This window comes from Sphaerodactylus townsendi, linkage group LG05 (assembly GCF_021028975.2).
Source record: "Sphaerodactylus townsendi isolate TG3544 linkage group LG05, MPM_Stown_v2.3, whole genome shotgun sequence".
Taxonomy (NCBI): domain Eukaryota; kingdom Metazoa; phylum Chordata; class Lepidosauria; order Squamata; family Sphaerodactylidae; genus Sphaerodactylus; species Sphaerodactylus townsendi.
This window is the reverse complement of record NC_059429.1, coordinates 24,683,577-24,705,336: the sequence shown is the minus strand read 5'-3', so window position 1 is coordinate 24,705,336 and position 21,760 is coordinate 24,683,577. Positions and strand designations below refer to the sequence as shown.

The 21,760-nt window shown below is 43.8% G+C and overlaps 1 protein-coding gene across 1 annotated transcript; it reads left to right on the top strand.

Annotated features, from left to right (window-relative positions):
• The first annotated feature begins 86 nt into the window (after positions 1-86).
• VAMP4 (vesicle associated membrane protein 4) lies at positions 87-16,664 on the top strand. The gene is made up of 8 exons (XM_048498748.1): positions 87-214; positions 2,752-2,877; positions 5,644-5,690; positions 6,524-6,574; positions 11,916-12,016; positions 13,089-13,168; positions 14,237-14,288; positions 16,021-16,664. The coding sequence occupies exons 2-8, from the start codon at positions 2,812-2,814 to the stop codon at positions 16,047-16,049; spliced, it is 426 nt and encodes a 141-aa protein (XP_048354705.1). The 5' UTR covers positions 87-214; positions 2,752-2,811; the 3' UTR covers positions 16,050-16,664.
• The last annotated feature ends 5,096 nt before the right edge of the window (positions 16,665-21,760 follow it).

The window sequence follows — 21,760 nt, the reverse complement described above, 5'->3', positions numbered from 1 at the left end:
ACTAGCCGAGGGGGCGGGGCATAGTGACAGAATTCGGAAGGGTCCAATAGGACGTCTCCCCTGGCGGCGCTTGAGGTCATCATCGATGTGTTGGGTGTTCGGCTTCTCTCCCTGGTCAGGAGCGCCGAGCGATCGATGGAGTTGCAGCTGACGACGACGGCGATTCATTCTCGGTATACCGGCCATTTCCGTGCCGGGTCTGAACGGGAATTAGGTGAGGGGGGCTTTCTGGGGAGAGGGTGTGGCTTTCTGAGGGGAGCGGGCAGAAAAGTCGCCGTATTTAGAAGCAGGAGGCCCTAAATTAGGAAAGGAGGGCTATGGAAAGGACGTGGGGAAGGATAGGATGTCCTGTAGGGAGAAGGCCGGGAAGGGGGGGTACTTTGGGGAAGGGGGGGATTGGGGAAAGGGGCAGCTGTCGGATCCCCCCGTGAAAGCTCGTAGCATGTTGAGATAATGCTGAAAAGTCCCCCTGGATCAGAGGAAGGATGGGGGTCAGGGTGGGAGATGGAAAGGTCCTTTGGGCCCAGTCCAACTCCATTATGCGAGACAGGCATGACCAGGAGGTCGGGCATCGCCTACGGAAGTAGAGGTGGGTCCTCCATAGAGGGGTCAGGGTGGTCTCTTCGAGGATGTGAGAAGGATTGGGTAAGGAAAGAAGGTTTTGAAATGCCGTGGCGAGGAGCCGTGGGGAAGAAGAAGGGGTGAGAAGAAAGGGAAGTAGGGTAAGGCTTGTGGGAAGGGAAGTAGGGAATTGGATCCGTGGGGAGGACTGGGGGGGGGATGTGTTCTAGATATCTTAAGGATGAGTTAGATTGGAGATGTTGTGAAGGGGGGGTAAAGCTTTGTGGAAGCGAAGTTGTGGGATGAAAAGGAGAGTCGTGATATGGGGCGAGGAGATTCATGTGGCTGAAGTTGGTTTCTTAGTTGCATTTGGAAAGTCTTCAGATACTGAGGATGGGGTTGGTTGATAGCCCTGGAAATTGTATGGGGTTTTTGACCTGGGGCTTATGATCTTTGAAGAGAGATATTCCTAATATTTGAGATCTCTAGAAGATTAATCTACTTCTGTAATATGGTGGTGTTTTTGCTCTCCTGCCTGAGATAATGCTGGGGTTGTTTAAAAAAAAATCTGAAGTGCCCATTAAATCAGTGAGACTGCATTACTTCTATTGGCAGTGGAAGCCAAGCAGATGATGGGAGGTTGAGTATGATGCTAGAAACTGAACTCTGAATTAGAACTTGGGTCACTGTGCAAATCCAGCGTAGGTCAATACAATAACAAAAATTAATCCATGTAGTGCAGCAAAAGGAACCACCTATAAATCTTTCTGGAATTATTTTCAGAAATATCAGTGACTCAGAAGTGTCATTAACACAATCAGAATAAGTGTAGTTCTTGTTTAAAGTGCTCGCCTCTGCACAGCATTTGATTTGCACTGAAACAGTTCTTGATTTTTCAGGCCATAGAAACAGATTTCAAATTTCCCCTTGCCATTCTTTTGGAAATGAGCATCAGGGTACTTTGTGGATCAAGGGTTAGACTAAGACCTGGAGATCCAGGTTTAAATCCATAGTGTTATGGAAGGATATAGTGCATGATCTTGGAACAATCACTGTTTCTTTCAGCCTAACCAGACTGTTTTGAGGAGGGGAGAACAATGTTTTAAAACATTTTGGGACTCCATTGGGGAGAAAAGTGGCCATATATATCTAAATATAAAAAAAAGTTTCTCTTTAATTTGTGGGAGAGAAGTTACATACAGTCAATCCAAAAGGGTGGGTAGATCTGTGGGGGTCAGGAATGGTGAGCAGCTCAGCTGCACCACTTTCTAAGGGGTTTCAGGTGATGCAGGAAGCTTGAAAAAACAAACTCCTTAGCTGAACTGAAAACCCCTATTGCCACCCCATACAACACTAAAATGTGGCATAAGTCCCCAAGTGTTGTAGGAGGCATTCTGGGGTCTTTGGAAGCCAACTAAAGTTGACTCTGCCCTCACTCACACCAGTGTGGCCTTCCATGCCGAAGGAGTACCGGTATGTGCAGCAGCTTCCTGGTTGGGTAGTGGGCAATTGTACCCTGCCCCGTTGCAAGCATAATAATCCCTTCACCTGCATATTTGCCCCTTGTGCTAGTCTAGGCACCCTGCATTAATGCAGCCCTATGCCACTTTCAGGGTTCCATCCCACCCCCATCCACTTTGGAGTGCACTCTTAAAATTGTTCCCCCCAGTCCTATAATACTTTCTGTTAACAAAAATGAAATTTTTAAAAATTATTTTGGCTTTTTAGAGTATTTTCTGCCTGTACTGAGAGCTTTTGAAGACCTGGGGAGTAGTTTTTTTCTTTGTTTAAATCCATATACTCTGGCTAGAACACTGGAGATGTTTTAAAAGTGCAATCAGAATCTTATTTTGAGTGTAGTTGGTGACATGTAGTTTGTGAATATAGTTTGTGAATATAGAATAACATAAGGAGAGTGCAATTTGTGAATATAGAATAACATAAGGAGAGACATTGCTTCTGTCTAAAAGCATTGAAGAGACTCGTGTATTTTATATTTTCTATATGCCAACGAGACCAAGACATCCATACTAGTGTTCAACCAGTCTTGGGCATTAAGTCTTTACACTGTGGCTGAAAGCCATCTAAACGGGGTGTGTGTGTGTGTGTGTGTGTGTGTGTGCGCGCGCGCACGCGCACATGTATTTATTTATTTATTTAGCAGCATCTCTTCCCCTTTTGTCGTCCTAGGTACTGACTTCTCCTTTCCTCTTCTCACTGGGCAAACAAAAGCAGCAGCTTTGTGAAAATATGCCTCCAAAATTCAAGCGCCACCTCAATGATGACGACGTTACCGGATCAGTGAAAAGCGAGAGGGTGAGTGGTGGAAGCTTGCTTTGCCTGGTTTAAATGAGCTAGCTGTCAAGGCCTGCCCTGCAGTCTTGCCATGTCTCCTGGAAAATGTTGGCACCTTGCTTGGCGAGCACTCTGCTAACTGGTTTTCCCCCCTTTGCTTCTGCCTGTGGGAATGTGTGCTTATCTCATCCTTGGACCTTGGAGACTGTTATGTCCAGCAGCAGTTTCACTTTGGGCTGGAGGGGCAAGGGGAGGGGGTGGGCATTAGCGTAGCCTCATATTCACTGCTATGCATACTGAATATCAGGTCTGGCAATAAAACATTTTTATGCCACTTTAAGATATGTTGGTTTCAGGTTGTACAGGGGTTTTTAAAGATCAAAGCCAGCATGTTGATAAAGCTGTTCAGGTCTTGCGAAGTTGTCTGGTAGTCCTGAATAAGTTGCTTTGAGCATCCCAGGGAATGAGCAGGATGTAAATGAAGCTTGATTGACAGATTCCTGTGTGCTTGGAATGCCTGCAAGGATTTACCTGGGTAAATCTAAACTTCTGTATTTACCTGGGTAAATCTAAACTTCTCTGCTGCTTTTGTTCATTCGTGTGTCCTGGAATGTATTGTTCAATAACATGTGTTTTTTCTGTAAGTGTTTAAAGTACTTCCTGTTTGTTGTTTCCTAATCACTTTGGAAGGCAGGTTAGAATTCAATATTATAAAGATGACATGAAGATTATTCCCAAGCAAGGTGGTTTAACAAGATACATGCTTGGCCTGCTTTTAGACAGTATACAAGTATGAGACTGCTACAGGAAGAGGGATGGAAGGGCAATGCACATGGTTGCAATACACCAATAATGATTATCCGTTTGTCAGAAGGAATGCCACAGAACTCCCAGGGCTAAATTCCCTGGCTCTGAACTCCCTGCTCCTGGCCAGAGGAACTGGTGCAGTAGTTGCGTAACATGCTCTCTTCTCTAGGGAAGAGTGCTGAAAGGGCTAAGAGAGAAGGAGGAGTGGTATCTTTTGGTCAGTCAGCCATACTTTTGGCCCAGGCAAGTGGCAGAGTACACTGCTGCTCTCAAAGTTTGTCTAGAAATCATTACACAGCCATGCATGTACTTTAAATCCAAAATCATCCAAAGGCAACTTGCGGTCTTTGTTGACAAAAATACCCAAACCAAATATACCTCACAGAAATTTTCTCACAGTACGTTCTGCATACCAGTAACTATGCTGAAGGGGCTGTTAGCATTGCATGGCTGGACTGTTAAAGGGAAACCTTTTTTCCCCGTTTGAATGGGTTAAACTAGAAGGGGAATGGGTTAAACTAAAAGGGGGACTGAGAACTTCGAAGAGACTGCCGGGGAAGAGATTTGACATCTCCTGGCCATTTCTGCCACTGCACCAGTGGTCCAGGCTTAGGATTTATGCCACCAAAAAGGTGACATAAGTCCATTAAGCCCAGTAGGAGCTTCCTGTCAGCAGGGAGGCTTTTTCACATTTCAAGGCTCCCCACGCTTTAGGGAAGCCTCCATGGACTGGGTGCCCAGCAGTGGCGTAGTGCCAACAGAGTCAGGTGGGGTTCGATGCCTCGGGCGGAGGGAGTGTGGCCGGGCCACGGAGAGGGCGTAATGGGCAGGGGCGGACGGCACTGCAGCGGGGCGCAGGGCACGCACATGCCCCGGGTGCAGTTCCCCCTCGCTCGGCCTTTGGTACCCAGCATCTTGGTTAGGGCCACCCATTATATTTCTCCCAAATCCAGCACTTGCTTTACTAGCCACTGCTATTCCAAACTAGAAAAAACAAAATAGGTTTAACTGAATATGTTATCCTATAGTGGTACTGAGGCGAGATGCATGCTCTAGCTCAGGGGTAGGGAACCTGAGGCTCTCCAGATGTTCAGGAACTACAATTCCCATCAGCCTCTGTCAGTATGGCCAATTGGCCATGCTGGTAGGGGCTGATGGGAATTGTAGTTCCTGAACATCTGGAGAGCCGCAGGTTCCCTACCCCTGCTCTAGCTGGAACTTCTCCCAGCTCTGGATGCAACAGAGAGAAAAAGGAAATAATTAATTAAGCTGGAATGCAAGGAAGAAAATTTAAAGGGGCAGTATTTCTGTGAAATTCAGTAGCAGTCTTGTTCTCCATACTGGACCACTTGGTACTCCACATGTCAGGTCTGAAGGAAGGTAGAGGAGATACTGGAATGCAAGTGTTACCCGCAACCTAATTTGGATCCTCCATAAAAGCTGATTGAGCAAGTAATGATAATTCTTGACTAAGTGGCTGGTGAGAAAGGAATAGGAAAGGATATGAAGAAATATATTACAAACCTGCCCTAGAATGTGTCTCCATGCTTTTGATTCACGTGTGTATTAAGTGAAAACGGAGATTCCAAAATTATGCTGCCTCCCCCCCCCCTATTTTTAGTGGTGCAGTTCTAAGGCTGTAGTTTTCTAAGTGGGAGGAGGATCATCTTCAACAAAACTGTGCCTCTAAACTTTTCTCTGACTCTACCTCCAGCATAATCCTTGTATCTCTTCATGGGGGAGAAGAGATGGTGTTCCCTCTCCCAGTTGTCATTCTTCCTCATGGAGCATATTGCCTTCTTTTTCATATAATGTGACCAAGGGGTGGTTGACTGTCCTACCAGGCAAAACATTTTCATCCGCTTGTCTTGGGGGGGGGGGGGGGGGGGGGGGGGATTTATGCAAGTAATAGTGTCAGGGAAATGTTGTAATGAGGTGACATTAATTTGTTTGAGATTTACGAAACATTTGTATTTGCAGAGAAACCTCTTGGAGGAAGACTCAGATGAAGAGGAGGATTTTTTCTTGTAAGTGTCTCTCAGACTACAGCAAAAACTAGTGGGGTGGGTCTTTACAGAGTGATCCTTCAGGCCCTGGTGCCAAAACTTTTGTGGATCCTATATCGATCTTGTGTCAGGCCTGGCTTCCGTCTCGGTTGGCTGGGGCCAAGGTCACACCTGCACTTGCTGTCATCTGTGTATGCTTAATGGGCCTTTCTGTCTTAATCGCTACACTTTGCAACATAGTGAAGTATGCCTCCCTCATTCCTGGCTCTCCCCCCCGCCCCCCCAAAGGTCCGGAATGAGTCTATCGCTCCTCATTGAAACTTGGGACAGATAACAATACTGATCACACCTCCTTCTTTTTCTATTCGGTTTATTATGGGGAAAGGTGGGAGGGGGGAATCCGAGAAAGCAGGAAAGTTAGAGATAAATGTAGCTGCAGAAGCCAGGCTCCTTAGCTCTGGCTTTCTGCAGCAAGGATCCTGACACAGTTCAATAAAGCTCTTGAACCCATCTAGAGTCTCCATGATTGACTGGAGTAGCAGAGCCTTACACCTTGCCTACTAATCAGCATCAAGCACTTGTCTCCAACATTCATTGGAATTTGGGCAAAATTCACTGCCAGCAACTTTTACTGTGAAACTTTCAATGCAAAATTAAGGTGTCTGAGGCAGTGGACTGATGGGAGAAATGCTGTTCCTGCTGGCTCATTTTGTTCTATTCTTACTTTGTACAGAATTTTCAAAGTCCAGATGTCTTGTCTCTGAATCATAAGATAATGTTCTCTAAAACAGATAAGAAATGCACCTCAGTTTAATCTAATGACGAGTCCTATGTCGTGTGTCATCTCTTTGCAGGAGAGGTCCCTCAGGTCCAAGGTTTGGACCCAAGAATGATAAGATCAGGCAGTAAGTATCTTGTGGCATTTTGAACTGGGTCACTTGACATATTTCCAGTTGATATAAAATCACCACAGAGTTCCAGTTTCACAGCATTGGATGCTCAATTTCCAAGGCTTGAGAGATCTGATACTATTTTCAACAAAGTGAGCACTGTATCATGGAACGGCCAAGTGCATGTTCTTAATGGCTTGGATCTTGTGATCTGACAATAGAAGGCTCTAACAGTTGCTGATGTCTGTAGATATGATAGGGCTATACTCTTGAGTATAAGAGTATGATAGGGCTATACTCTTGCCCTATCAGCCTTTTCAGGTCTTAGGACCAACCATTTCTCTTGCATGATGGAAAAAATAAGAGGAATCCATTTTCCCTCTTCCTCACAGCAAAATCCTGACCTATATGGCTATTATCCCTTTTGGTCCACTGACCCTGGGAGTAAACTTTCTTGAGGTCAAGGAAAGACTGTGACAAAGAGAGGTGAAAACTAGAAAGTTCAGCAATCCTTGTGTGGGCTTGGTATGGGCCCTGCCAGTATTCAAAAGGGCTATTGGGTACCAGATGCCCCTTTCACTCACCATACCCAGATTTACGAGACCCTTTTGAATCGCTGTAATAGAATCCAGGCAGCTGACAAATTGGAAGCAATTAAAATGTGGCTAGTGATTAGCAGCTGTACCAAACAATAGGGAAGACGTCAAAACAAGTCTAGCAATAATTGCTGCTAACAACCTTAAGGTTGAGTGATTGGTAAAATCCTTAGCAACGAGATCCTTCAAACGGAGGGAAAGATACCTCCTTCCCACGCTCAAAGGCCAGCTCAGCTTGGTTGCTTGAAACCAACGGTGGTTTGGTGTCTCTCTCACACTATACAGGGCAAAAGGTCCTGAAGAAATAAATCATCCTTCTTGTGTGGTGCTTCTCTTATGTGCAGCCTTTGTTTGGACTAGACCTTTTGAGGCAAGTGCCTTCATGAGCTCGAAGAGTGCGTCCTGCCATCCTATTAGAATCCAGGAAGCTGATGTACCTGTCCCACAGTAAACTTACTGTCAAGGGCTAATAATCTTCACCCACATCTCACGTGTACTTTTTCTTTCCTCTGTGTCTCTACATCTATCTCCAAAATAAGTAATTCATTCTTCCTGACATCTGAGAATCTGTTGTGGAGCCTGAAATGTCAGTGCCCTGAAACTATTAGGTTGGACATAATACCTGCTAGTGGAATATACAATCCTGCATGGTCATTCTTCTGCTGTGTGCTTTTAATGTATAGATTGTTTTCAGCCAAACAGATGCCTTTGGAAGCTAGCTATGGCAGAGTACCACTAATGCTTGGGTGTATATAATGCCTCTCTAATACTGTTGATGTGGACCATCCTGTATGAATTTCTGTCAAATCCTGTTCTAAATTCTTCTAACTAATGGTCTTCAACCTTTCTCTTAGTGAGTGCAATTACGGGACTATGTGGTATAACTTGTTTCTGTTACCCTGTTGAGCATCTTCATAATATATTTTTACATGAATGTTGAGAAGTTGCTTACTACTAGGTGGTCATCTTTGCCTTTCCCCACCTGAATGGTGACTTTTGTTTACAGCAGATATCAGGTTATAAAGATGTCCTTTCTGCTGTACTGTGATCAAAGGATCCCTGGTAGTCATCTGGGGGATGGTGCAGTCTCTGGAGTTCTAAGTTTCTAAAGGCTTCATGTAGGTGGATTGTGAAAGGAGATGGAAGTAAATTGGCCATGAGGAATTATATCCTTACATTGTAGCAAAGAGGATGTTGTTTGCATAGGTCAAGAGTTGGCCTGCTTAGTCACCTTTTTAAATTGGCAATGCCGTGCTCAGCCTGATAGAACTATATTTGTTTGGTTGTGTTTCAATCAAATAAATGACAGCACCCAAATAAATGACAACACCCAGTGTACCTGATTAGGTACCACACTATTAGTTCATTGGCGAATGTTTCGCTTGGCAAATCTTATCAAATAATGAAGAGACGAGGATCCCTCCACCGAGGAGAGCAGAGTGTGCAGGTGAGAGATACTTGCCTGGATTCTTATTGTTTTTACTCGCGTTCCTGCCTGAAATGAATTGTCCTGGAAATCTGACAGCAGAGAGATCCAGAAATAAAAGATCAGAACAGCCTTCTGCTAACTCCCAGTAAATAGACTTCTTTTGGAAAACAAAATGTAAATGAGAGAACGTGTTCTCAGGCTGAAGCAGTAAGTAGAGATGCAGACAGTGACGCCATGTGCAGTAGGTTGGAGTCATTTGTCATACATTTGAAGGGGGAGAGGACTTACTCACACGCTCTTCTCTGTGGTTGTACCTTAATATTTTGCTAGGTATTTGCACAGACATTGATGGCTCTGTATATAGCAGTTCCTACCCAAAGGCTTGTCGCTGTGTTCTGAACTATTACTTCAGCTGTCAAATACAAGTTTATTTCAGCTGGCGCATTACTTGAGGGAAAAAGATTCAGTACAGTGTTAAGCATGGGTAATGCGGTATTGCTGGCTACCTTTGCATTCAATTTAATTGCGCTAGAAGAGTGAATATTTATGTTTTTCGTGCATATCTCTACTGGCTTATATATGAGGGCTTGGATGCAGTCAAAATTGCATTGTTGAACTCAATTTTAATCAAAGTAAGTGAACATTGGATGGACCCAACCTTGTTACCTTTTGTTCATATGAAGCTCCTGGAAAGTTACTGGGAGTGTGAGGGTGGCTGTGCTTTGAGGGCCAGAACTTTCCTTTCTGATTTGTTTATCCCTCCTCTCCACACCCTTTTTTGAACTAAATTGTCCTCAGTCAGGAGAGAGAACATTACAACAATAACAGGAAGAAGACACCCCAAATACCAAAAGAGCTTCCTGTCATTTGGACACCGAGAATTAATTTCAGTCCTCATTGTGTGGCTGATGACTACTGTTGTACCTCATCAGGTACAACAGTATGGTGTGCTGTCACTCTTTTCTTTGTTAGACTCCACCCTGTGTTAAACCTTCTTACCACGGATTTGACTCTTGATTTAAATATTGTAACTGGGGTTACTTTTAAAATGGGAGGAAGTTGATTTACCCACCCTTTTCAGTCATAAAAATAATGAATATTTAGAGCTTTTAAAGTATCGGTGCAAGTTGGGAATAAGTTGCCATCTCTCTTATCTGCTCTCAGTTTTACCAAAAGTGGTAGAATAAAACTGGTTCATGGAAGGTGGAGGTCTTTGTAGACATGTTTCAGTCTAACTCTCACTGAGGTGGGGAAATCTATGAATGCACTGTACCAAGTCTATAAAAAATGGTTCCCTGCACCCAAACATGCCTCACAGAGAAGACTTGCCTAAAATCTTTCCAATGTGCCTGCATTTTCTTGTTGTTTTTAGTTGTATCATCCCCACCTGCAGTGTGCAGCCCAAATTCAGGTTTACCACAATAGTGGGAACTAGGCCATCATTTGTTAGAAAACGTCTAGCAATAACAGTCCTTAGTATAATATGTGTTTGAGACTTCAGAGCATTTTCTGAGCAGTCCCATCTGAGTAATCCACTCATCAGCCCTGTGAAATAGGTTATGATTATTATAGCCCCCTACTATAGATTCCCATCCTCGAGGCCCAAGGCAGGTAACAAAGACAGCCCTGAGCTTAGAAGAGCAGGATACAATTTTTACCAAAGGCCTTGGCATTTCCCCTCCCAACTGAACATGTTAACCTTGGGGATGTTGGGTTTTGCCCTTTTAAATTTAATATTTCTAATTGTCCTTATTACGGTGAAAACCCTGGATATGAAAGCATCTTTTTAAAATGGTCAGAATCTCGGAGCGGGACTGACCAGCTACTTCCAGAGATCAGAAGGTAAAATACCTGTCCTAAGGAACCCCATTTTCTTCCCTTGTGTTTCCATGGCCATTTCTGTGTCACATTCTCAAGTTCTCCTCTGTGCCAAATATTGAAGAAGAGCAAATTCTAATGGGAAGAAAGAGAACTGATTATTATATGGAGCCTGAACCTAGGGAAAGATTGTGTAAGAAAAGTATAATTTGCATTCTCTCTGATCATTGTAAAAAAAAAGGTGTGATATGGAAAGAGTGAGAGATTCTCCTTTGAAAAGAATAACATTGATTGTTGCTATGTAAATGCAAACACAGTGTGTAACTTTTGGCATGTGGAATATGTACTTGCTGAATAGCACTCTCCTTTGCTCAGTTGTTGGCCAGTGCAGGGGCTGCCTTAAGAAGCTTTCAGTAAAAGCAACTAGGGAGAAACCATTATGCTGGCCAGGCTGTTTTTTGGCCTGTTGGTACATCTCTGTGGATGACTAAATTTTGTAGGCTTGCAATGCAATCGTGTGCATAATTTTCTCCGTTTTGAGTCTCGTCTTTGGACCTGAGCTTAGGCTGGAGTAGCTGTGCATAGGATTGCACTGTTTTTGTAATGCGAGTGCAGTATGTGCCGAGCAACAGCTATATATTCAAGTCCACTCTTAGCAGTCGAGTTCCACAGTGACTTTGCGATGGGAATTCCTGGCCCAATTTAAAGTTAAAGAAATCACCTGTAATATTTGGAGCTTTTCTTGTATTACAACATCAAACCAGGAGAATGCCATTCCCCTGTCTGCAAACATCCCAAAAGAATGATTATTCCTTGGAGTTGGATGTGTGTTGAGAGATTCTAGTGGTGGGTTTGCCAGTTGCATGTATTATTAGTGTGCAGATCATGGGAATGTCTCATCAAAACCAGGTCTTCAACCTTTCAAGACCCTTTGGACATGAGATCCACTGAGCCTATCCAGAAAGACATCAGAGTCACATGACAGGAAGAGAGCAATGAGCAAGATAGAATTGTCACCTCACAGGGCCAGGGGGACCTCATTAGCTTCAAGGTTGTGACCAGCAGACCAAGAAATCCAGGGACAGGAAACACACAAACACAAAATGGGCACCGACAGCTGTAAAATAGTAAAGAACGAGCCAAGGATTGGAGACATGGATGAATCCTTTCCTCCACAGAATGACTTCATTGTGCTGTCCTGCCACTCTTCTTGGCATGCATCCAAAGAGAGGGAGGAGGCATAACACCCTTGCTCTCTACACATGTGCACTAGAAGCAAGGCCTTCTGATAAATATCAAAAATGGGGGCTTTACAGGGCTTGCAACCCATAAGATGTGGTTCTGTGGTCTCAATTGAAGAACACTTGGGTTGAATGCCATTGCACTGCAGAACTGCTGTGACCCGCCCTGCTTCTGAAATGCTTTGAACAGGTATTAATTGCTTGTAGTGTTTGCTACCATTGATGATTCGTTTTTGGGACAGGAAACTTATGATGGTTTTTGTTTCATCCAGTGTTCAGAACCAAGTTGATGAAGTCATTGATGTCATGCAAGAAAACATCACCAAGGTGATAGAAAGGGGAGAGCGGCTGGACGACTTGCAGGATAAGTCAGGTAGGGATTTTAGCTTCTTGGCCTCCTCCTCTCTTTCTGAAAGATGCTTGAGTATTCACAACCCATGAGTATTTAGTATAGTGCTCGCAGCTCTCTTCTCCGTGCATGGCTGCCATCCTCCCTCCCCCCCCCCTCAACATATGCATTGGGATATTGCTTTAACTTGATGATCTTAAAATTTCCTACTAGAGTGCAGGAATTCTAATTTCCCCCCCAGCTCTGATGGTGCAATGTATCCTTGTCAAAAGCTTCCTAGGTAAGGTATGGATTGCACAAAATAAGAAAATGGATCACTTTTTTACATGATCTGTTCAATTGTATTTCAAACACTGAATCTTGGCTTGCCTTTTAGAGTACACACCCACTCTGATGGTACCTCTTTATTTCTAATATGTGGTTTTAAACAGGCTACATCATGTAGCTGTTTGCCAAGAGGTGACGAATCAGATGGATTTGGACCTGCGGTAGGGGCTACTGCCACATCTAATTCCTACCACTACTAGAGTGGTATAAAACATGTGTAACATGTGAAGGTGGATCTTAGCACACCTTTTGAGACCCGCTACTTCCTACTTCACTTCCATTTGTATTCTAGTAGCATTGGACCCAATCTGCCTACTGTTGTGAGAGGTTGACAGTGATTTGTCATAAGTGTCCCATCAGTTCTTAGTTTCATAAAACAGAGGGAGATGTAGGGAAAAGAAGCATGAAGATCAAAGTTTCAAAACTAAGTTCTGCTCATCTCCAACATTCCCCTGGTGCCATCCAGTTCTGGCCCCCTTTCCACTCTATGCCAGTACCAAAGTTACACTGATGTAGCAGTGCACTAGAAGTTGAATTGCTCTAGGACAGTCTTGAGGTGGCACCTGTTGATCATTTATGTAACCATAGCATCTGGCTGTGTTCCTGCTTAGAGAACAAGATCATCTGAAATTCACCACAGTTCTGCAACTAAATGTTATGATTCACTTTTGTTTGTTTTTTAAAATTCAGAACAGAGTTGCAGAAAGCTTCTGGATTTGCAGAATGTTAACTGTCTGTCTCTCTTTGGTTTGCACTTTTTCTAATGCAGAGAGCTTATCAGACAACGCGACAGCTTTCAGCAACCGATCTAAACAGCTCCGAAGACAGATGTGGTGGCGTGGCTGCAAGGTGAGACACCAAAAGGGGAATTCCTTCTCTGTCATTTATGGCAATGTTATCACAAGTGAACTTGGAGCATATTATTGCTCATTCAGAAGTTACGCTGCTGTGCCCCTCTGCATGCATTGCAGTTAAAATGGGCTGAATTTTTCCCCCTGGAGACCAGGTTCAGCTCTTTGCAATGTGGTTGAATCTGAGCAGTCTGTTTTCCTTGCTCATTTGGTCACTGTCTTAAAGACAAGCTCCATCACCTTCCTAGATGGTACATCTTTGAAGCATCATAGTTGACTGAAGATCTGAACTTATCCAATTGTACTGCACACCCATGTTCTCTTATTTTGTAACTTCACATTATCATGCTGTTTGGTGTTATTCGGTCAGTTCTGCTAGCTTTTACCATTATAATCGTGAAGTGGGAGTTAGTTTCCATTTTTCCAACTGTATCTCTACTTGTATTTGGGACATGGTAGCCTGACTACTTGTCTTGAAATGTGATTAAGGACTCAAATAGATGGTACTTGTGATGCAAGTCAGGTCACTGCCCTGATCTGATTTGTAGACACACAGGGCATTGGTAAACTACGCTTCCCAGGTGGGCCAGGGTCTAATTGGGGGGAGGGAGGGCATTAGGATTCCTTCCTATGCTATTTTCCCAAGCAGCATTGGCTCAGGGAAGGGACTGGTTTGCTCTGCTATGGAGCTTTACATTATGCGTTGATGACACATGCAGCCACATGGTCCTTTCCACACTGGTAAACTGCACAGGAGGGAAGGCTGAAGCCCTTCCTTCCCCTGTGCTGTGCTGATGAGGCAAGTTGAGTCTGGTGTGCTTTGGTACATTAGTTTGCTGATGTCATGTGTGTGCGCAAGCTGGTTGTGTTGCATGTGCCATCTTTTTCGGCCTAGACAGAATTACCTAGGAGGTTATCATTTCAAATTTCATTGCCTGTCTGCAGTAACAGGGGAAGTAACATTGGCTTTCCTTACAGAGCTGTTATAACGATTCTTCAGCTCAGTGAATTCTAAGACCATTTTAGGAATGACTTCCCTATTATTTCTTTGTGCTTCTTTCTGCAGATGAAGGCCATTGTGGCACTGGTTGCTGTTGCAGTTCTCCTAGTGATTATTGGTGAGTAAATCACACTGAAGGTGCTATGCTCTCTGCGGAGTTGGGTAGCTTCTTTGAAGAGCCCAGATCTCAAATAGCTTCATGCTGCTCAAGTTGATACCCTTGATTTTGCTACCTTCAAGAAACCTGCATAGTCTTTTCACTTTTGCTCTTTGGCACCACTGGTTGCTGTACCACTGGGCAATTGGGAGTCCCTAGAGTCAGGGGGAACATCAGAGGCAATCTAGTTAACCCCACCCTGCCCACTACTCAATGCAAGAACAGGCAGCTTACCAAGAGATCTCCCACCCAGACCTTACTTAATGTTCAATAAAGACTGCATCATGTGCCTTCCACCATCTTTTGCAGGTTTGCTAGTTTAGAGTTTGCCAAAGAATGCCCTTTAGCCCACCGTATCCTTGTATTCTTAGAGGACTGTGGGTTTTGGGTTCGGAGATCCTTTTAAATTCATGCATACATGGGCTGACCATTTTTTAGAAATTTTCTAGTTTCAGGGTCACTGTGATCTTCCACTTGTCATCTTCTGTGACCAGCTGTAGCCAAACTATGCAAAACTGGCCAGATTTGCAGCTCTTCTTACATAATAATCCTATGTAGATTTCTTCAAGTGGAGCCCAGTGAGTTGTACTTCCTCAATAGTGAGTTTCAACCTTAATTTGCATAATTTATATAGGTTGAAGAATTTAGTGGTATCTGGAACAGAATTTGGCTTCTGTTGGTTCATGACTGGTTTGTGTTAAAATGCAGGGAAGGGACACATCTAGAAATAGATTTCAGCTGTGTCCGAGACTTTTGACTTGAGGTGTTTCTTACTTGGTGTCAACTTCCATTCTATTTAGCGCTCTGATATATATTTATATATTATACATGGCAGATGGAAAGGCTAAATGAGGGCCAAAGTGGAGGTGTGTAAGAAAGGAATGTCAGTGAATACTGCTGAGGAGAGAATGAATATCTCCCAGAATTCAAGTATTCATGAGCTTCATCTGTGATCTTTTCTCTCAGTTCTCTATTAAGAATGCAAATCTATTTTGGAGATCGTAACTAGGTCTGTTTACTGTGTCAGGGTGGAATGAGCCCTCAGCTCAGATGTGACTGCTGGATATTCTGTCAGGTGCAGTAAATAGACCGTGTAATTTTTCAGAAGTTCTCTGTAGCTTCACTTTAGGTAGCCCAAGAGACTGGCCACGGGTGGGGGTGTTGTGGGATGTAGGTCGATCATGTGAGAAGATCTCCCCTTCGTTGGTATACCAGTAGCCAGCTCCATTGGTGAGAGGGACAATGTAGCCTTCAGTAGACTTACGCAGAATATAGCTCTGCATAAAATTGCACTGATAATGTTTTGGCTGTAGAAGCATTTCAGAGAATGCTCAGGTGTGCCAAACCTCAAAAGGTCCAGAATAGCTATAGGATATGCTGTTCTACTGCTTAATCATGGGCACAAACGATATGCTTAAGTTCAATGTATTGTCGAAGGCTTTCACGGCCGGAATCACTGGGGTGCTGTGTGGTTTCCGGGCTGTATGGCCGTGTTCTAGCTAGAATGCTGCTAGAACACGGCCATACAGCCCGGAAACCACACAGCACCCCAGATATGCTTCAGAACGTGCTCTGAATTGACCTTGGAGAGGATGCTGCAGTGATGGAGGAGAAGTCTTGATAACAGAGGATGAAGTTGGTCAGTTTACACCTCATGTATATTTCAGGATGCTTCCTTCTCTGTCTTGTGCAGTTCCCATCATCCTAAAATACCACACTTGACTTGCTGATGGAGTTTGCTGTGGACGTGGCTTTGGAATGACAGCCAAGCAAGCCGCTGCGTGCTTTCAGTGGAACGTAACATGTATATAGCTTTGAAATGTTTCTTTCCTTGAAGGCAGGTGACACTCTCTGAGGAGGGTATTCGGAGGACCTGACAAATCAACCTCTTTTTTTCCAGCCAAAAGTTCATGTTCGTGTCAACTTTGAATCTAAAACCTCACCATCCGCCTGTTGAAGGAAACCCTGTTTGGAACCAGACATTTGCTGGTGTATTTCTCTCTCTTTTTTTTACATTGTATATATTGCTACCTGCTAATGATGTTATTTATAATTTAAAACAATGTCCTATCACTGCTGGCAGAGTTCAGTGGTGGAAAAGTCGGGGGTGGGATGAAGAATATAATATCAGTATCACTGTTCTAAGAAAACCTAACTGTTCAGTGGAATGACTGCCAGGATGTCACATTTTTCTCACATGTATGTTTTAAAACCAACTTGATTTTGCAAGCAGATTTTCTGTACTTATACGGGGTACAAAAGATCCATGTTCTTGGTATTACTGCTTATGAATGTGACCTGAAAAGCATTCCAGTAAAAACCTATTTTTGACTGTAAGTGTATTATTCCTGATCCATGATTGGAGCAGTTCTTGTTTGAATGATGACAGTCCAAGATGTGCCAGCTGTTAGCTGACGAAGTGGCAGCTTTTGGCCTGTGCCAGCGAAGCCGGAATGGTATTGGAGTTTTTTGCTGCCAGATCATGAAGAGGCAAAAAGTCAATGCACTGCTGGATTTTAAATGCACGTGCACCGGCTGCACACGTTTACACTGGACATATGGCGTGTGGAGTATACAAGGCTCCCATTGTTAAAAATAACAGCTCAGTCTACTAGTTTCATGGTCTTCATCGTTTCCAGAATTAACCTCTCCTCCCCCCCACACACACACCTTTAACTCTTAAGTGACAGAGGAACCCACTGAGATGGAATTATTGTCAGAAAATCACATATCACTGTACTAACTGCACTGTCATTAGTCTGAATTTCTTATTCAGTAGAAAGGGGTCCACTTCTCAGCTGCGAAACCCACATCTGATGAGTCTCACTGATGCCTTGCTTAATGCCCCTTGGACTCCGTGTTCTGCTTGCTGCTACTGATTTCCCATCTTTTGGGGGATAGGGCTTGGGGTGAATTACAGGAGTGTCGAAGGCTTTCATGGCCAGAATCACCGGGGTGTTGTGGGGTTTCCGGGCTGTATGGCTGTGTTCCAGTAGCATTTTCTCCTCTGAAGATGCCGGCCACAGATGCAGGCGAAACGTCAGGAGAAAATGCTCCTGGAACACAGCCATACAGCCGAGAAACCCCATAACACTCCCAACTACAGGAGTCTTCTGAAGCTTCTCATAAACAGTGCCAGCGTGTTGGTTTCTTGTGGGTTTTTTAAAAAAAAGCAATATGTTAAAATATACCTAAAGTTCATATATTAAATCCCTTAGATTTAAATCCCTGAGGGTTGGAGGGGTTTGTTCTCATAAAGAACAATGCTCTCTCCCCCCTCCAACATCTTGTTCCTGGATATGGTGGATCTGGGGAGATATTTCAGGCTCCTGTGGAAGGGAGAAAGCCAGAAAGTTGCATGTTGGTGTAAGCCAAAAATTAGATTGAAGCATCAAAAGTACTTAAACCTTACTATCTGTTTTTGCTCTGGCTAGCAAAAGCAGTGGCAGTTCTGAGTATCTTAACATTGGTCTTCATATTTCGGTGGCCTTTTCTGGAAGGGGAGAGTTTAATGGAGCAGCAATGGAAAATATCTACTATCTGGACATTGCGTCGTTTGTACTATAGAGGGCAGAAATTGGAACCTGAAGAACTTTGTATAACTCTAAAGATCCACTTACACCAGCAACTGGGGAGTTTATGCAAGTCTTCGATATTTATTTTGTGGAACCAAGATGACTGCTGGACCGTGCTGGAGTTGGTGGAAACACGATACCAGGATAATACCTTAATCTTACCAAGGCTGTGTGGTAACAGTCAGCTTGCTACTATTTGAAGTAATACACTCTTTGTGTGTATGCCGTCATGTCACAGTTAACTAGTGGGAACCCCAGCAAGAGGCTTTCAAGGCAAGTAAGGTGGTTTGCCATTGCCTTCCTCTGCAGAGTCTTCCGTGGTGTTATCCCTTCCAAATACTGACCCTGCTTCGCTTCCAAGATCTAATACCATGCTGCCTTCCCTCCCATTTAGAAATATGTGGTGGGGGAAAATGCTGTTAAGTCACATCTGATGTATGGTGACCTCAAAGTGTTTTCAAGGCAAGAGAGGTTTGGAGATGGTTTGCCATTGTCTGCCTCCTTGGGGGCTGAGAGAGTTCCTAGAGAACTGTGACTGGTCCAAGGTCACCCAGAAGACTTTATATGGATAAATAAGGAATTGAATCCAATTCTCCAGGTTTGAGCCTGCCGCTCTTAACCACTATGCAACGCTGTCTGTCCTGACATAATACTACATTCTGCAATTTTTCCTTTTCCCTCATAACTTTGAACTAGAATAAGAACAACATATTTGTTTTTGTTGACAAAACATGTGAGGCTGAAAAACTTAGACCAATTTGCCTCCCTCCCCCATTTAATCTCTCAAGCATGCTGCAGTATACCCCCTCCCTTAAAAGTAAACCACTGCCCTAACTCTTCTTCCAGCCTGCCATTCAGTCTCACCTTCATTTCTCCTCAAACAAGGGTGTACTTCAGGTTTTTCGTCTCGTTTTCAAAAACATCTCTCGGGGAATGGTTCTTGTCAGAATTTCTAGAAAACTTTCCCCAGCTATCTCAAACTTTTCCATGTACATCATACTTTGCTGTCTTTTGTTTTGGATGCCTTCAAACACCCAGTCTGTCCTGATTTGTTTCCACATTTCTCTCAGCTTCTAACTCTCCTAATTTCTCTGATTCCTTTGGGTCTCTCTTGCTCCTTGACGGCCTGGATCCTCAACATTCTGCTGTTGGCCGTCTCTATATGTTGTGTCTTATATTGGCCCTTGCTACCTACTGCTACCTCAAGGCTGGTGGTGATTTCATCAATTTTTTCATCCCTGGCCTTTTGCCACCCCGTGTCTCTCTTTCAGCATTTCCTTCTCTTTTCACATGTGGAAGTATTTTGGTTTCTGCTGGAGAGAATGTTCTATCTTTGAGCAGCTGGATGTCTTTCTATCCGGGGTGTGTGTACGTGGGTGGTGATTTCAGAGTCTTCCTTCCGTCTCTGCATCCATGCGCAAGTCCTGCCAGTTCTTCACCGCTACAGTAAAATGTTACTATTTCTCCAAAACATAGTAGATGTCTCTTTGATCAGCTAAGAGCAGCATTGCTCAGTTTCATTCATCTTGACAAGTTGAGGAAACTTCAGAGGCGGCCACCTGTGTTAGCCAGTGGCTAAATGGTGCTACTTCCCCCCCCCCCACTATTCAGATGGGGGGGATGGACATTAGAGTTGCTGAGGGACTTTCTGTTAAGCACTGTTGTGTGTGCCCTTGTTAATGATCTGAACTAATTTAACTAGTTTGGCATCTTCTGTGCATTTATTTGATTCCCTTTTAAGACCATCAGTCGGCTTGCAATACCGATTACCTAGTATAAACGGCTCTTGGTCATCGTTTCCTTTCTGTAAAGCCTCAAACCCTTTTTCAGTATAAAAGTGCTCTGCTATCTTGATCATTGCCATTGTCAGCACTTCCTACTCTACCAGTTTTTACCTCTCAATGTGAAGCTTGATTAATCATGGTGCCGGCTGAGTTGGACAAAATCAACCACTTGCATTTTCCCTTCCATGATGTTTCCTTTAAACTGGGCCGCCTCATAGGTGAAATAAGCTACCTATCCTGGGACTGGCAGCATTCAATAGGCATGAATTTTACTACTGGGCTTTAATTCCCCCCCTAGCCTTGCCCCTCACTTCCCTTTAGTAAATGTTGTCTGGGTTAAGAACTGATATGGATGCAGCTAAAGCATCCTGTCTTCTTGGGAGTGGGTTGGGGGAGCTAGAGAGAGTTATACAAATAGACAGTCATTTTTACATACACTCTTATTTATGAAGACTTATTTTCATCAGTTATAAAAAAAATGGGCAGTTAAAAAGTCTGACATCAGTTCAAAGGCTGACAGGCACACAAGAATGTGTGGGAGGGGTGCAGACGTGAACACCCACGGCTTCATTGTTCTTGGCAACCAAATTCTGGAAGCAGCTCATGCGGGCCGGGGGGCCTTGCTGGTCTGTCGATAGATTGATGAGTACTTGGATTTCCTGTGGATAGTTCTCTGAAAACCCCTGTTCGAAGTGTCATGCACGTCTACTACATATGGAGAGTGTTATCTAGATGATTACATGCATTTGGTTGGGAAGCTACCAGAACATTCTTGTTTAGTATAAAAGAGGGTGATAACCTGACCATCCTTGGTTACAAGGCAAATTCATACCCTCCCTGCTCTTCAGCTATTGTGATTGTCAGTGAAATACCCAGCAGACAGAAATGCTTAGAAGAGAGAGATACTTTATTTAGATATTTATTCCCCACTGTTCTCCCCAACAGGGACCTTACAGCATTGTTCTCCCCTCTTCCATTTGATCCTCACAACAACCATCCTACGAGGTATGTTTTGCTTGAGAGAGTGACTGAGCGTCCGTGGCAGAGTGGAGATTCAAATCTGGGTCTCTCAGAGCCTAGTCCAACACTAACCACTGCAGCCTGCTGGCTTTGTGTTTCATGTCCCAGATCAGCTCCCAGTCACTGGAAGAAGCCACTCAAGGGGGACGGACCCGGACAAGTGAGCCTCTAGCTATTACAGTGGTCATTTCAGTTACAAGGCACACATACAGACCTGGGGTCCTGATTATCCTGGAAACTGAACTCTTAATTTCCCTGGTCCACTTTCCCCTCACCTACAGTGAAACAATACTTAGAGTGATATAGTATTCAATCAGCATTGTCAAATGTTTGAAATGCGTAAGAACACCAGGGCCCGTTCCACACATGCAGAATAATCCACTTTCAATCCACTTTCAGTGTATTTTACAGCTGAATTTTACTGTGCGAAATAGTAAAATCCACTAGCAAACAACTGTGAAAGTGGATTGAAAGTGCATTATTCTGCATGTGTGGAAGGGGCCAAGAAGAGCCATTCTGAGTCTGATTTAACAATTCATCTAATCCTGCACCATGTTTTCCACAATGGCTGCTTAGAATCCCCAACAAGGCAAGGCACAGAATTTCTAAAGCCTTCCCTGGTGGTGCCGTGGAGTAACAGGCATTAACTAAGATGGATGTCACATTTAAGCCAACATTGCTAACCACCACTAATGGGTTTATTCTTCTGTAATCTGTCTATTCCCTTTTTAAAGCCCTCTGGTGGTCATTATATCCTTTAGCAGGGAGTTCCACAAGTTAACTGTATGTTGGGTATGGTTCACATAACTTATTTTGTTCCATAACTTATTTATTTCCTCAGCACTGTAAGGTAGGTCAGTAGTAATAGGCTGGATACTATCTTCCACGGACAAAACAAGGAGGATTCCTTTTGACCACAGAAAAGATTATTCTGGGGATTATGGGATCTTAGTTCAGAAAAGCCATTCCGGACAAGTACTGCAATAATGGTGGGAATTACATGAGACCAAGCAGAAAATCTGTTAAAAACAGTCCTCTTTCAACTGAATTTGAG

What these genes read in the sequence shown, in the direction of transcription:
- VAMP4 (XM_048498748.1), top strand. Translation starts at nt 2,812, where the DNA reads ATGCCTCCAAAATTCAAGCGCCACCTCAATGATGACGACGTTACCGGA. An exon ending in TGTGGTGGCGTGGCTGCAAG is followed by an intron (nt 13,169 to 14,236) that starts GTGAGACACCAA and finishes TTCTTTCTGCAG; the next exon opens with ATGAAGGCCATTGTGGCACT. An exon ending in AGTTCTCCTAGTGATTATTG is followed by an intron (nt 14,289 to 16,020) that starts GTGAGTAAATCA and finishes TGTCTTGTGCAG; the next exon opens with TTCCCATCATCCTAAAATAC.